General features: G+C 38.2%; 1 protein-coding gene across 1 annotated transcript in view; it reads left to right on the top strand.

The window, feature by feature from the left end:
- Window positions 1-13,585, top strand: part of LOC121368777 — a 72,049-nt gene that overhangs the window by 48,869 nt on the left and 9,595 nt on the right. Inside the window, exons 35-43 of the mRNA XM_041493524.1 lie at window positions 226-446; window positions 2,780-2,928; window positions 3,920-4,059; window positions 5,527-5,695; window positions 6,558-6,700; window positions 9,507-9,678; window positions 10,054-10,130; window positions 11,008-11,166; window positions 12,150-12,248. Of these exons, the coding sequence (XP_041349458.1) occupies window positions 226-446; window positions 2,780-2,928; window positions 3,920-4,059; window positions 5,527-5,695; window positions 6,558-6,700; window positions 9,507-9,678; window positions 10,054-10,130; window positions 11,008-11,166; window positions 12,150-12,248 (1,329 nt within the window). The remainder of the gene's footprint in view (window positions 1-225; window positions 447-2,779; window positions 2,929-3,919; window positions 4,060-5,526; window positions 5,696-6,557; window positions 6,701-9,506; window positions 9,679-10,053; window positions 10,131-11,007; window positions 11,167-12,149; window positions 12,249-13,585) is intronic.

Below are 13,585 nucleotides of genomic sequence, written 5' to 3'. Positions count from 1 at the left end.
TTAGCAGCAAGGGATCTTTTATATGCACCATCCCACAGACAGGGTAGAGTATTTTTAACATGCCCATATATCACTAAAGTTTCAGGCATGTCCGTCGCGGGCCAAATCTCTGGATAGCCAGTGACTTGGCCTGGGACAGAATACAATTGAAGCATAATTGTTAGAAAATGTTTCATGAAGAATTTCAAACTACACCTATAAATCATGTTTTCAAAATTCTTTCAGAATATTCTAGCAAACCTTGACATGCAGTTTGAGGAGGAGAAGGCTGCGTTACTCTCCAGCCTGACCAGGCAGACGGATCACCTGCAGGCCGAGAGGGAGAGACAACTCACACTGGCGCGACTCCGACGAGACAGGAAGTGTCTGCAGCAGGAGGAGAAACTCGACTCGGCCTTCGTTATTTTCAGTCTTGGACAGCAGCACGAGGCAGACAGACAAAAGAGGTATACGTAACACTGAAGAGATTGGTTGTTTAGAATACACTTTCTTTCTTTCTTTCTTTCTTTAGACCGGCCTTGGTGGTGTCGTGGTTAGGCCATCAGTCTACAGGCTGGTAGGTACTGGGTTCGGATCCCAGTCGAGGCATGGGATTTTTAATCCAGATACCGACTCCAAACCCTGAGTGAGTGCTCCGCAAGGCTCAATCGGTAGGTGTAAACCACTTGCACCGACCAGTGATCCATAACTGGTTCAACAAAGGCCATGGTTTGTGCTATCCTATCTGGGAAGCGCAAATAAAAGATCCCTTGCTGCCTGTCGTAAAAGAGTAGCCTATGTGGCAACAGCTGGTTTCCTCTAAAAAACAGTGTCAGAATGACCATATTTTTGACATCCAATAGCCGATAATAAGATAAAAAACAAATGTGCTCTAGTGATGTCGTTAAATAAAACAAACTTTTTTTTTTTTCTTTCTTTCTTTATTTTAACTTATTTTCGTGCTTATATTCAATTAAGGTTCTAGCATGCTATCATGGGCATACATCTTAGCTATCTGGGCTGTCTGTCCAGGACAGTGGGTTGGTTGTTAGTTAGTTAGTTAAGGAGAAAAGGGTGTGGTGATCTTACATCTACCCATTGAGTCGTTAAAACTCGCTCTGGGTGGGAGCCGGTACCGGGCTGCGAGCTCTATACCTACCAGGCCGGTTAGAATACACTTTTGCTTTCTGTGTTAAATACATAGAAGATATCTACACACAGATCCTTCCCATTGGTCCACTTCTCGCTGAAATATTTAAATGAAGCTAAAATTATAGTTGATTACTAAATGGAAAGTAGTAAGAGTGTTGATGGAATTTAGTGATTCCTTGTTATCTTCTAAGTGTCAAATTTACCAAATTGGACACCAAAAAGCCTTAGTTTAAAATGTACTATTTACCCCAGACAGATGGATTAAGAATTTAAATGATTATTGTCATTATATTGTTGGTAATGGTTGAGGGGGTTTCAGGTGACCAAAGTGTAACATCATGGATTACAAAGTTAGTTTTTGTTTAATACTGATGTAGCTAGTTGAAGAAACTACTTTTGGGGACAAATTAATAAATGTATAATTTTAGGTAATATATCACAGGATGCAAAATATGTAACTTTCACAGTGTCTATTAGTAAGCAAATGCATTGATTGATCAAATAACCTGCATACACTAGTGCTGAGTCCTACATACACCACTGAGAGAACACACTCTTGGCCAATACCGATGCACTTTAGAGACAAGCTATGGGGAACCAAATGTGAACTGATCAACACCACACAGTTCATCAGGAACATACAAATCCTGATCGAAATTAAGAGCCATAACCAACAGTGTTTGAACACAGAAGAGAAGAAGAAGACTAGTGCCTAACTATGTGGGAAAATTAAAGCCGCACACCCTAGTTCCATCCAGCGAAAAATCAATTATAATTTGGTTAATCTACAAACCTGTAACACACTTAGATCACATTTTTATCAAATGGAGTGAAAAAGCAGGTTTTATATCGATAAATACCATGGGAATCCCCATGTCCCAATTGCTTGAAATAATTTTGAAAGTTAGTATTCTGATGTCACCGGTAGATGTCGCTCGAAGCACAACAATGAAGCACAACAATGCCTATGTCACGACAACTTTCACAGACTAAGGGGTGCATTTCTTTCACCTCTTCTGCACATGTTCCAACTGTTCTGTCCTGGTTGTATCCCTTCTCCAGATATCGTAAGACTTAGAAAAATTATTGGTTTTAAGGGTTTGTAACGTTTTGTATTGAGACACTTACTGGTCTGAACTTTATTGTTACTGAAAATGTTCACGAACTGTGAAGAAAAATCTCACAAATGAACAACAACAAATCGGATGTTGATTGCTCGAACCGTGCACGAGAAAACAAACCGAACCAAAATGATAACGGTCACGTGATATACCAACATCTGTGACATTGAAATGGAAATATCCCCTCTAAAAATAGATTAGACCTTGTCTGCTCAACGGGTTTTTCTCAGACGTGCATGTGATATTATGAAATATGAAAAATGCATTTTGTGGTATTACAAAAACCAGGATTACCAAAAAACACTTCAGGTGAATGGAAATGTATATTCTAAATAATAAATGGTAAGTAAAGTGCAATTTTATTTGTGAAAAAATGGGTTTAATAGCGAAAAACAACGCTGTAATGGTTAACAACTAGCCGTAACTAGGGTGTGTCCCTTTAATAATATGCATGCTAGAAATGTTATGAAAACATTGTTGCTCCAAAAACGCCCATGCTATCAGTTTCAACAATTTGTTTTCATTAGCTATTTACAAGAAAAGGAAAGACAGAGACGGTTGGCTCAAGACAGGCTTGCTGCTAGACGGAACAAAAAGAACGCCTTGATTGAAGGTGATACAAGTAAATTGGAACAACAGATAACAGAAGAAATCAAAACAGAGGATGAAAACAAAGGTAGGAAAGCTGGATAATACAAGTAAATGTGTGGATTGACAGATGTTTATTTTTATCACAATTAGTACTTGGTTTGTGAGCTGGGGGGTTTTCAATACATTTTCCAAGGGAGCATGTCTCAATTGTCCCCACTATAAACTTGTCTCGCCACAGTCTAGACACACACACCCTCCCCTTGCTAAAATACCTGCACACACACACACTCACGTGGTGAATATTCAGTGACTGGTACTCTTTGTTTGGCTTGTGAGTATTATTGACTGGTTTGAAGATTTATTTTTTTAAATTGTAAACTGATGGTGAGTGTATTCTGATTGGTTAATTATGTTCCTTTTCCGAGATCAAATGAAAATAACACCCGGAAAGCTGATGACATCATTAGAAAGTGATGTCATTAGCAATTGGAACAGGCAAAGTTGACGATTCAAGGGTCTACAGTTAGATTGTAGCCAGGTATTTTTTTCAAGAAATACAAAATATACAGTTAGTTCCATAGAAAAACAATTCAGTTTACAAGGGACAACCATATGGAGTTTTTAGATTTGCAGGTGTTATTGTCTATTTGATGCCCGCAAATGTTTAATTTTTTACCTCAAGCTAACACCTTCATTCAAAAATGACATTTGCGGGATCAAATAGACAATAACACCCACAAATCTAAAAACTCCATATTATCAGTTATCTCCTAAAAGAACCAGTTAATGGTCTATGGTTCTACGTTTGCAAATTGCTACACTATTTTGTATTTAAGGAAACAAAATCTGGTTCTCAGCTTAGATTCATAATACTATGACTTCAATTAATGACAGTATTGTAAAGTGTCTGCAAAATTACATTTTTAATTATTAACAGTGGCACAGAGCTCACTGGATTGGGTGTTGGATTCACTTTATCTGCAATGTGTCCTTTTGGTACTTTACTTTTCAGTCCTAAAATTGTGCACTGTTTAATATATTTTGTCTCTTGCATTGCTCCCTTTTTCTTTTTTCAGTATCTGAGTCTGTTCAACAGAGTCTGCTCGATAACACTGACCGTTGCCATGACAGTGAACGTGAGGTCCTTCTTCAACTATTACAGACAGTGTTTGACGATTCCAAGAGGAAGAAAGCATTCAAGAAACTCTCACAGGAGGCAGGTTTTTACTCACGTCACATACAATGGGTTCACATACAGTCAGGCTTTCTGTCAGACATAATTTTAGTGTACCTAATAAAAACTAAACAGACCATAAGGGCGTCGACTAGATGGTTATGTGTTTGAAATGTTCTGAAATTGGACACAGCATTTCATGTATGTTGACAAATTTTAAACAGCAGTTCTCTTACTCTCATCTATCTAAAAATAATAAAAATATATCCATTAATTTCAAAGATTTTAGAGTACGGTACATAACTTTTGCATCCATTAAATGCTTTTGTAGGAGATATCACTGGCACTATAATTTGCAATATCCGCTGCGATATTCTCTTAGGAGATATCGCTTCTTTTGTTACGTCACTGTGTATGTTTCAGCACTAAATCTTTCATTAGTGATGTCACGCCACTGTTGTTCTGCTAGTTAACGAGTCTACCGCTGCCAAATATAGTGACATTCAACCCATATTACTGACATTGTTTACAATTGTCACAAATGAAAAGAATGATAATGGATGATAAAAAGAATACCCCCCTCGTGTCTTGTGATAACATCATTTATCAGCACTTGTTGATAAAAGTATAAAATCCTCGGCAAGCCTCGGATTTCATACTTTTATCAACTCGTGCTGATAAATTATATCACAAGACACGAGTATACTCTATTTATCCTCCATATCCTCTGGCAGAAACCCTGACAGTGTATATTCAATGTGTTCACATATATGATGGACATGTAATGTGCACAATCAATGTAAATAAATTGTCTATCGTGAAAATGGATGCAAAGTATTTCATACCTCTATGAATTTTTAAAAACATTTGATTGGTAGCTTACACTGTCTAAATAAACATTTCCACTAATCCATATACTACATGTATAGAATGATATGTTAAAATTTCATTTCTTATTGCAGCAGTTAATTAGGGATTTAAAAAAAAAATATGAGAACACTTTCCTTGTAGGGCATTCACGAGTCCAAAATATTGGATTCGAGTACCCGAGGGTCAGATTCGACCCAGACCCGAGTACCCGACACTTACACTAGATGATGATTAGATTAAGGACTAAATAAAATAGCATTATGCATCTTATTTCCAGCGCTGAACATGGTTGCCAAATCATGTCATTGTATTGCATTTAAAAACGGGTTGATACGTGTAGTGTTGTGATGGACGAACGGCTAGTTTAAAAAGAGAAACTAGCGCATGATCATATAATTATTGTGTAACTTATATCGTTGATTATCTGCTGCTGAAATTATTGTCCTACATTGTCCACTGTATTATAGTTGCTCATTGTATTCCACCTTGTACGGGTACTCTAGACTTGACCCGTGCCCAAGTACTCGTTGAGACCCTATTTCGTTGTTATTTTTATAGATTAGATACATTTCCACATTTGTGTAATGGTTTTCAAACAATATGTTTTAAAAACTCATATTACTCCATCTGTTTTTACAGGACCTGAAGACAGAGTTGGCAAAGCTTCAGCGAGAACACACAAAATGGTTGACTCAGTCCCAGCATGCTGTGATGACCAAACGCGGCCCGCCCAAACTGTCTGATGTGGCTAAACGCAGGGCCCAGCAGTTCAAGCTGCTCACCAAAGCCATGTCCTACAGACTTGAAGGTTTGTCACTTCAAAGCAGCTGCATTTTAGCCTCTGTAATTTCTGGTATATCAAAGGCTGTGGTATGTGCTATCCTGTCCGTGGGATGGTGCATATAAAAGATCCCTTGCTACTAATGAAAAAATGTAGCGGGTTTTCTGTCTAAGACTACATGTCAAAATTATCAAATATTTGAAATCCAATAGCCAATGATTAATAAATCAATGTGCTGTTGATGTATGCATGATATTGTGGTCTATTAGAGTGCACCTTGTGGCCCAATACCTCTGACTCATTCATGAGGGGCAGGATTTAGCTCAGTCAGTTGAGTGTTCGCTTGAGGTGCTTGCATCGCAGGATCAAACCACGTCGATGGATTTATTCAACTGATTGGGTTTTTTCTCATTCCAACCAATGCACCACAACTGGTCAAAGACTGTGGTATGTGATTTCCTGTTTGTGAAAAGTGCACATAATAAATCCTTTGCTGCATTAGAAAAAATGTAGCGCATTTCCTCTTATGACTATGTGTCAGAATTACCAAGTGTTTGACATCCAATAGGTGATGATTAATTAATCAATGTGCTCTAGTGGTGTCGTTAAACAAAAACAAACTTTTAACTCAACGTTCATGATTTCTGTTAGTGTTACCTCAACCTTGGTCCATATCAGTCCAGACTACCCATCAACGAATCCAGCTTGAGTGTCCCTACCACAAACCAAAGCTTCTTCTGGCAAAGCTCGCTGGGTCATTCATTGAGACATATAAGCCCCCTCACCACGTCAAGCAATGAAGTATGAAAGGGGCACAGTTGTTATAAATTTGTCAAATTTTACTTTTGCCTTATGTGTTATTCTATATCTGGTCATCTGTTTATTGTAGTTGAAGAACGCTTCCTCCAAGCTGCAAGACCAGATTTGGACGAGGCTGGTGTGAAGGAAGAACTCTCAGTGAGTTTGTTAGCAGACCTGCAGCAGAAGCACAAGGAAGATGTGAAGTCAATCCAGGACATGATGCTACAGAAGGCATGGCAAAAAAAAAACTTTTCTGAATTGTTTAACCATTAAAATGTGTTAATCTGAATACTTTGGACACAATCATTTCTGGTTGTCAGACATTGAAGTATTAATATACTCTTCAAAAAAAGAAACGCAAAAGGGTACAAATGGGTTATAACTCCGATTTTATGTTTCCTACCGGTTCATGCTTTGTGAATATAAGGTCATTGCATGTCCCAAACACATTCCCACGGTTACATTCGATAAAACGCAGCTACTGTACAATAAAGTTCCAAAATGTGAATATTCGCAAAAACGCAGCCACGTGCAAACCATGTCACCACTGCATGTGCGTTGTCTGCACGTGCAACATGAACACCGACAGTATAAAAGTGCAGGGTGTTCGCTTGCCTGGCCTCTGTATCTGGCCGACAGTTGACAATCCAGGACATGCCACGTCTCAGTGAACCGCAGAGAAACAATGCCATCAGCCGACTAGACGCAGGCGAATCCAGAACGGCCGTTGCCAGGGCATTCCATGTGTCCCCAAGCACCATCTCCAGACTGTGGGACCGTTACCAGCAACATGGATCAACACGTGACCTCCCTAGATCCGGTCGACCATGGGTCACTACCCCCGGGCAGGACCGCTACATCCGGGTACGCCACCTTCGGGAACGATTGACTGCTGCCACCTCCACAGCCGCAGCAATACCAGGTTTGCACAGGATATCCGACCAGACCGTACGGAACCGCCTACGTGAGGTAGGAATTCGTGCCAGACGTCCAGTTCGAGGTGTCATCTTAACACCACAACACCGTCGACTCCGACTGCAGCGGTGCCAGATTCATCGACAATGGCCTCAACTGCGATGGAGACAGGTGTGGTTCAGTGACGAGTCCCGATTTCTGCTCCGACGTCATGATGGAAGATGCTGCGTGTATAGGCGTCGTGGTGAACGTTATGCGGCAAACTGCGTGCAGGAAGTGGACAGATTCGGCGGGGGTAGTGTCATGGTGTGGGCAGCCATCTCACACACTGGCAGAACTGACCTGGTCCACGTGCAGGGCAACCTGAATGCACAGGGCTACATTGACCAGATCCTCCGGCCACACATCGTTCCAGTTATGGCCAACGCCAACGCAGTGTTCCAACATGACAATGCCAGGCCTCACACAGCACGTCTCACAACGGCTTTCCTACAGAACAACAACATTAATGTCCTTCCTTGGCCATCGATATCACCGGATTTGAACCCAATTGAGCATCTTTGGGACGAGTTGGACCGACGCCTCCGACAGCGACAACCACAGCCCCAGACCCTGCCCGAGCTGGCAGCAGCCTTGCAGGCCGAGTGGGCCACCATCCCCCGGGACGTCATCCGTACTCTGGTTGCTTCAATGGGCAGGCGGTGCCAGGCAGTTGTCAACACACGCGGAGGCCACACCCGGTATTGACTCCAGATGACCTTGACCTTGGTGGTGTGTTCTATCACTTACTCACAATGGACTAGAATGAATTGTGAACAATCCTGCAACATTTGGTAATTATCGGACTCACCATTCAATAATTAAATCAATTCTCCAAATGTTACGACAATGTGGTTTTGCGTTTCTTCTTTTGAAGAGTATATATTCAAAACCATCAGACATTACTTAAAATGAAAGAATTTTTTTTTAAAAACCCAGATTTTTGTTTGTTAAAATAAATTTCCAACATTTCAGCAATTGCTGTTTTCATCAGGTGAATTTGATTCATAAACTTCACATGTCTTCTTTTCACTGAGGGCAAGACGTAGCCCAGTGGTACAGCAATCGCTTGATGTGCGGTCGGTTTGGGATTGATCCCCGTCAGTGGGCCCATTGAGTTATTTCTCACTCCAGCTAGTGCACCACGATGGTACATCAAAGGCTGTGGTATGTGCTAGCCTGTCTATGCATATAAAAGATCCCTTGCTGCTAATCGAAAAGAGTAGCCCATGAAGTGGTGACAGTGGGTTTCCTTCCTCAATATCTGTGTAGTCCGACGCCATATAACCATAAATAAAATGTGTTGAGTGCATCATTAAATAAAACATGTTCTTCCTTCCTTCCTTTCAATGAGTTTAATCATTTTAATGATAATATGAAACTAGAATTTTTTTAAAAGATGTACCGTAACAAATGATTGAGACTGCTGAAAATGTGGAAATAACTTGTTACGAGGTAACGTTATAATGTTTCTGTTTAGGATATTCACACAAAATTATGACAAATTGAATGAATTTTGGAGTTGCTCTGTTTTGAATTCTTGGTTGGCACTCTCTGTCCATTAATTTGAAAAATTAATATGAGAGGCAACTTTGGTCTATATCTTAAAACTTTTCTTTCACTGTCTAACACATGTTGCCCCAATCTTAGGCTAGTATTGCTACAAGATGTTTGACATCTTCTACTTTCAGTTTCCAGACATGTTAACTAATGACATTGTCTGTACCAGTAGATAAAAATTATGTGGTATATTTATGCTAAGAGAGGGTATGTTTTGTTTTGTTTTTCTTTTCTTCTGTTTTTTTTTATATTATTGTTCATGTTTTTCTAGAATTCATATAATTTAAGGGGGAAATAAATTATTGATTGATTGATTGATTGGTTGGTTGGTTGGTTGGTTGGTTGGTTGGTTGGTTGGTTGATGATTGATTGATGATTGATTTCATTTCATTGATGATTTGGATTGATTGATTGATGATTAAGACTGATTTATTTATTTATTTATTGATCGATTGATTGATTGATCGTTCGATCTGAATAAGCAGTTTTGTATATTTGACATTTTGCCTCTCTTAATTAATAGGATGATGAGTTTTTAGTGAAGTTCAAAGGTGTTCAGGAGACATCGCGACTCGAAGGTTGGTTCACCAATTTGACTTCAGTGGTGTTCAGTGTCCATGAACACGACATCGCGATGGCTGAGAGAAAACTGGAAGCAGAGTTTGAAAAAGAAAAACAAGAAATGTTAGACCGAGGTGCGTTAGATTTTATTCTGTTAAAAATGTATTACTTTAGCAAATATGTAACTTTTCATGCATTTTGTACATGATATTTGAAAGGTAATTTGTACTTTTTTTAACATTTATTATTCAGTTTGCAACATTGGTGTTTTGTCTTGGCAATTTTAGTTTAAAATTCTGTAAGTACAAATTTAAACAAAACTGTAGGTGTTGAATGTCTGTATCTATGCTATAAAAGCAAACAAATATATTATGTAGTTTAGTGCAAATTGTTAGTATTTATTATTTTAATAAGAAGTTAATGCAAACAGTTAGCATAGCAATGAATAGTAAGCATTCAGTAACTGTGTTTCGTTTGTAACCTCCATGTTTTTTTCTTTATGTGTGCAGTGCGTGACCAGGGAGAAGATGTGGATGTTGACACTATGATAAAAGATTTAGAAGCAAAGTTTGCTGACAAAAAACAGGTAAAAAGATACATCAAAGATAAAAAGTTGGTACCAGTAAAAAACCGTTTCATATTTTTAGCCTTTGTGCAAAGTTTGATACATATTTTTTTGTGTGTGTGTGTGTGTGGTTTTTTATGTAATTATTTTTCTTATTTAGCATTAAAAGTCAAACTGGACTTTTTGTTCCCTGGCAAACGTTGTAGCATTCTAAAGTTGTCACTGTACTGACTTGATTAAAACCAGTATACTGAAATGACACAAATTAAGCATTCCATTTCTTCTGTTTTCATTCCATCCTGTATAACCAAGCTTTATTTCTTTACTTCAGATTAATATACAGTTGAATTTAAGACATATTTTATCTTATTAGATGATTTGAGAGAAGAGTATGTTGTCACTTAAGGCAGTAAGTTGTATGAAATCATGGCAATTTGTATCAAGTAAGATGATTTGAGAGAACAGTATGTTAGATGTTTTCGGAGTTTATTATGGTGTCAGTGGGCACTGTTATAAAACTGTTAGTAAAATAAAGGATTTTAGCATAGATCACTATAGTTGTGTCACAGGATCGAACCACCTTGGTGGATCTATTCAAATATTTCTCATTACAACCAGTGCATCACAACTGGTCAAAGGTTGTGGTATGTGCTGTCCTGTCTGTGGGAAAGTGCATATAAAGGATCCCTTGCTGCATTAGGAAAAATGTAGCAGGTTTCCTTTGATGAATACCTGTCAGAATTACCAAATGTTTGACATCCAATAGCCAATGATTAATTTATCTATGTGGTCTAGTGATGTCATTAAACAAACGAAAAAATAATAATCACTATAGCATTGTGAAATCACAAGACATTATTCCATGTTTAATTGATTAAAATTGTTTATTTGTGTGTAGGATGTGCTGTCAAACCTGGTTAATGAAAGACTGATATCTGAGGAACAGAGTAAAGAAAACGAAGAAACTGCAACATCTCAACTGATAAAGCTGGCTGATGGTCAGACGCAGGTGTCCGGTGATAAAACACCAGAGGAAAAAATATCACCACTGAATATGGTAAGCTTCTGTTTAATACATAGCTGTACCTAGTGGGGGAGGCATGGGAGATAAATATTGATAAGTATTACTCTGCATTGATTTTTTTTTTTTTTTTTTTTTTTTTAAATTGTCCTTTTTTATTTTGAAATAGTCTGTAAAAAGTATTTGGATGAGATCTAAAGTCTTAACCACATTGTTAACAACTATGATAAGTTACTCTCCTACCTTTAAGTAACATTAGATTTTCCCCACATTTTGTTCAGACAGAAATCCTGAAAGAAAAACATTACAATGACACAGATCCCACATACTAGATGATAAACATGTCACCTATATCGACTTCGCTGAGATTGCCGTGGGCTAAAAAACATGTAATTTTGTGCCAGCTGCCATTTAGCCATTTTATGGAATACTCTCCAAGAGGGGTGAAAGGATGTGACATAATCTAACAACATTATCTTAGCAAAGTCGAGATAGGTGACATGTTTATCATCTAGTATGTGGAACTGATGTCAATGTGATGATTTTTTTCACAATTTCTGTCTGGACAAAATGTGGATAAAATCTATCGTAATTAAAGGTTGTTGTTAACAATGTGGTTCGGGCTTTAGCTCAGTTGGTAGAGCACTCACTTAATGTGCTTTGGGTTGCAGTACTGAATTTTTTCCCTCATCCCAACCAATGCCCTACAACTAGTATATCAAAGGTCACAGTATGTGCTGTCCTGTCTGTAAACAAATCCCTGTAAACAAAATGTTGCGGGTTTCCTCTGAAGACTGTGGGTCAGAATGAGCCAAATCCAATAGCCAATGTGCTTTAGTGATGTCATTAAAAAAAAACCCTGTGACCTTGATTAATTTACGTCTAATTTGCAAAGTTATCAAATTATGAAAGTATGTGATCTGAAACATTTTATAGGATAAAAAGAATATATTGTCATGAAAACAAGTGATAAATGTCAGACATGATACTGTATGACTGATACGTTGCTGTGTTATTAGTTGCAGGAAAGACTGGCAGCGCGGCGACAGGCTCGTCGAAGAACGGCAGAAAACCAGGGTGGAGACGAGAGTAGACCAAGCACCAAGGATTCTATGATGGTGAGTTGTCTCTGAGAACCAGTCAAACTGCAACATGGTAATAAATTGCTATATTGTTCTTTGTTAAAAATAAACAATTACAGTTTTCAGTAGTGATAATCTTTAGAAGAATAAAGCCTACCGCATACAAGAATTATCAGTTCAGCAAAATGTTACTGGGAGACTTTTTTTTTGCACAGCTCATAGCTCTCGTGAGCTGACAATTTAGTGAGTTTTTTGCCTCGCAAACTTGGAAGAAACATTTCATTCATGTTTGATATTTTTGGCTTCACTATGTTAAGACAACATCAGGTAAGTTCTGAGCTGCAATGACTAATTGACAAATGGTAACACAGATTAACTGGCCCAACTTGAAGAGACTATAGGTTTTATTTCCATCTGTCATTTCTAAGTTTCCAGACTTTCGTTTTGCAGTGTATCAAGATATTGAGCTAAAATTTTGCCTATTGCTATATCTTGTATTGTTGCAACTGGCCTCGGTGGTGTCATGGTTAAGCCATCAGGCATAAGGCTGGTAGGTACAGGGTTCACAACCCAGTACTGGCTCCTACTTAGAGCAAGTTTTAACGACTTAATGGGTAGGTGTAAGACCACTACATCCTCTGCTCTCTCACTAACCACTATCCAGTAACAACAAACTCACCTTTCCGGACAGGCAGCCCAGATAGCTGAGGTGTGTGTGCCCAGGACAGCGTGCTTGAACCTTAATTGGATATAAGCACAAAAATAAGTTGAAATGAAATGAAAATGTGTTGTTACCTTATAGATCAAGTTTGACTTTCATGGTAATTTACAAAGTTTTTGACAGAGTTATGTCCCTTGAACTTATTAAATTTCATCATAGTGATACTTACTTTGTGTATTGCTGGAATTGCTGTGAACTTTCAACTGAACAAAACATATGAAGTGCCCTTTCATTCAGCTGAATGCTCTCATGTATGTCAGTCAAAAGGAAATGCAATGAGGATAAGTAAATCTGACATGGTGATTGATTCTTCATCAGTTTATATAAATGTGTCAAGCAAATGAATTCTCATGGACCCATTTGGTCATCAGTAAATGAAAAAGGTCATGATTTCATTATGGAAACATCCAGAACTAATATGATAAGAAATTGGCAAAATCATTACGAAATAATGTTGATAAAAAGTCTGCGTTTTTTTTTTATTCCCACCTCAAAGGTGTACACAAATTTATGTGTATTCCAGGGATTTATTCAGAATATTTTTTACGTCACCTGTCCGATGGGAATGGGAAAAATAGCCTATTTTGTTGTTCCCCAATGTATTATTAATAAATATAATTTGACGGAAATAACCAGTCTACTGGCCAATCAC

This window comes from Gigantopelta aegis, chromosome 3 (genome assembly GCF_016097555.1).
Source record: "Gigantopelta aegis isolate Gae_Host chromosome 3, Gae_host_genome, whole genome shotgun sequence".
NCBI lineage: Eukaryota > Metazoa > Mollusca > Gastropoda > Neomphalida > Peltospiridae > Gigantopelta > Gigantopelta aegis.
The sequence above is the reverse complement of the archived record's forward strand: the minus strand, read 5'-3'. Positions and strand labels throughout refer to the sequence as shown.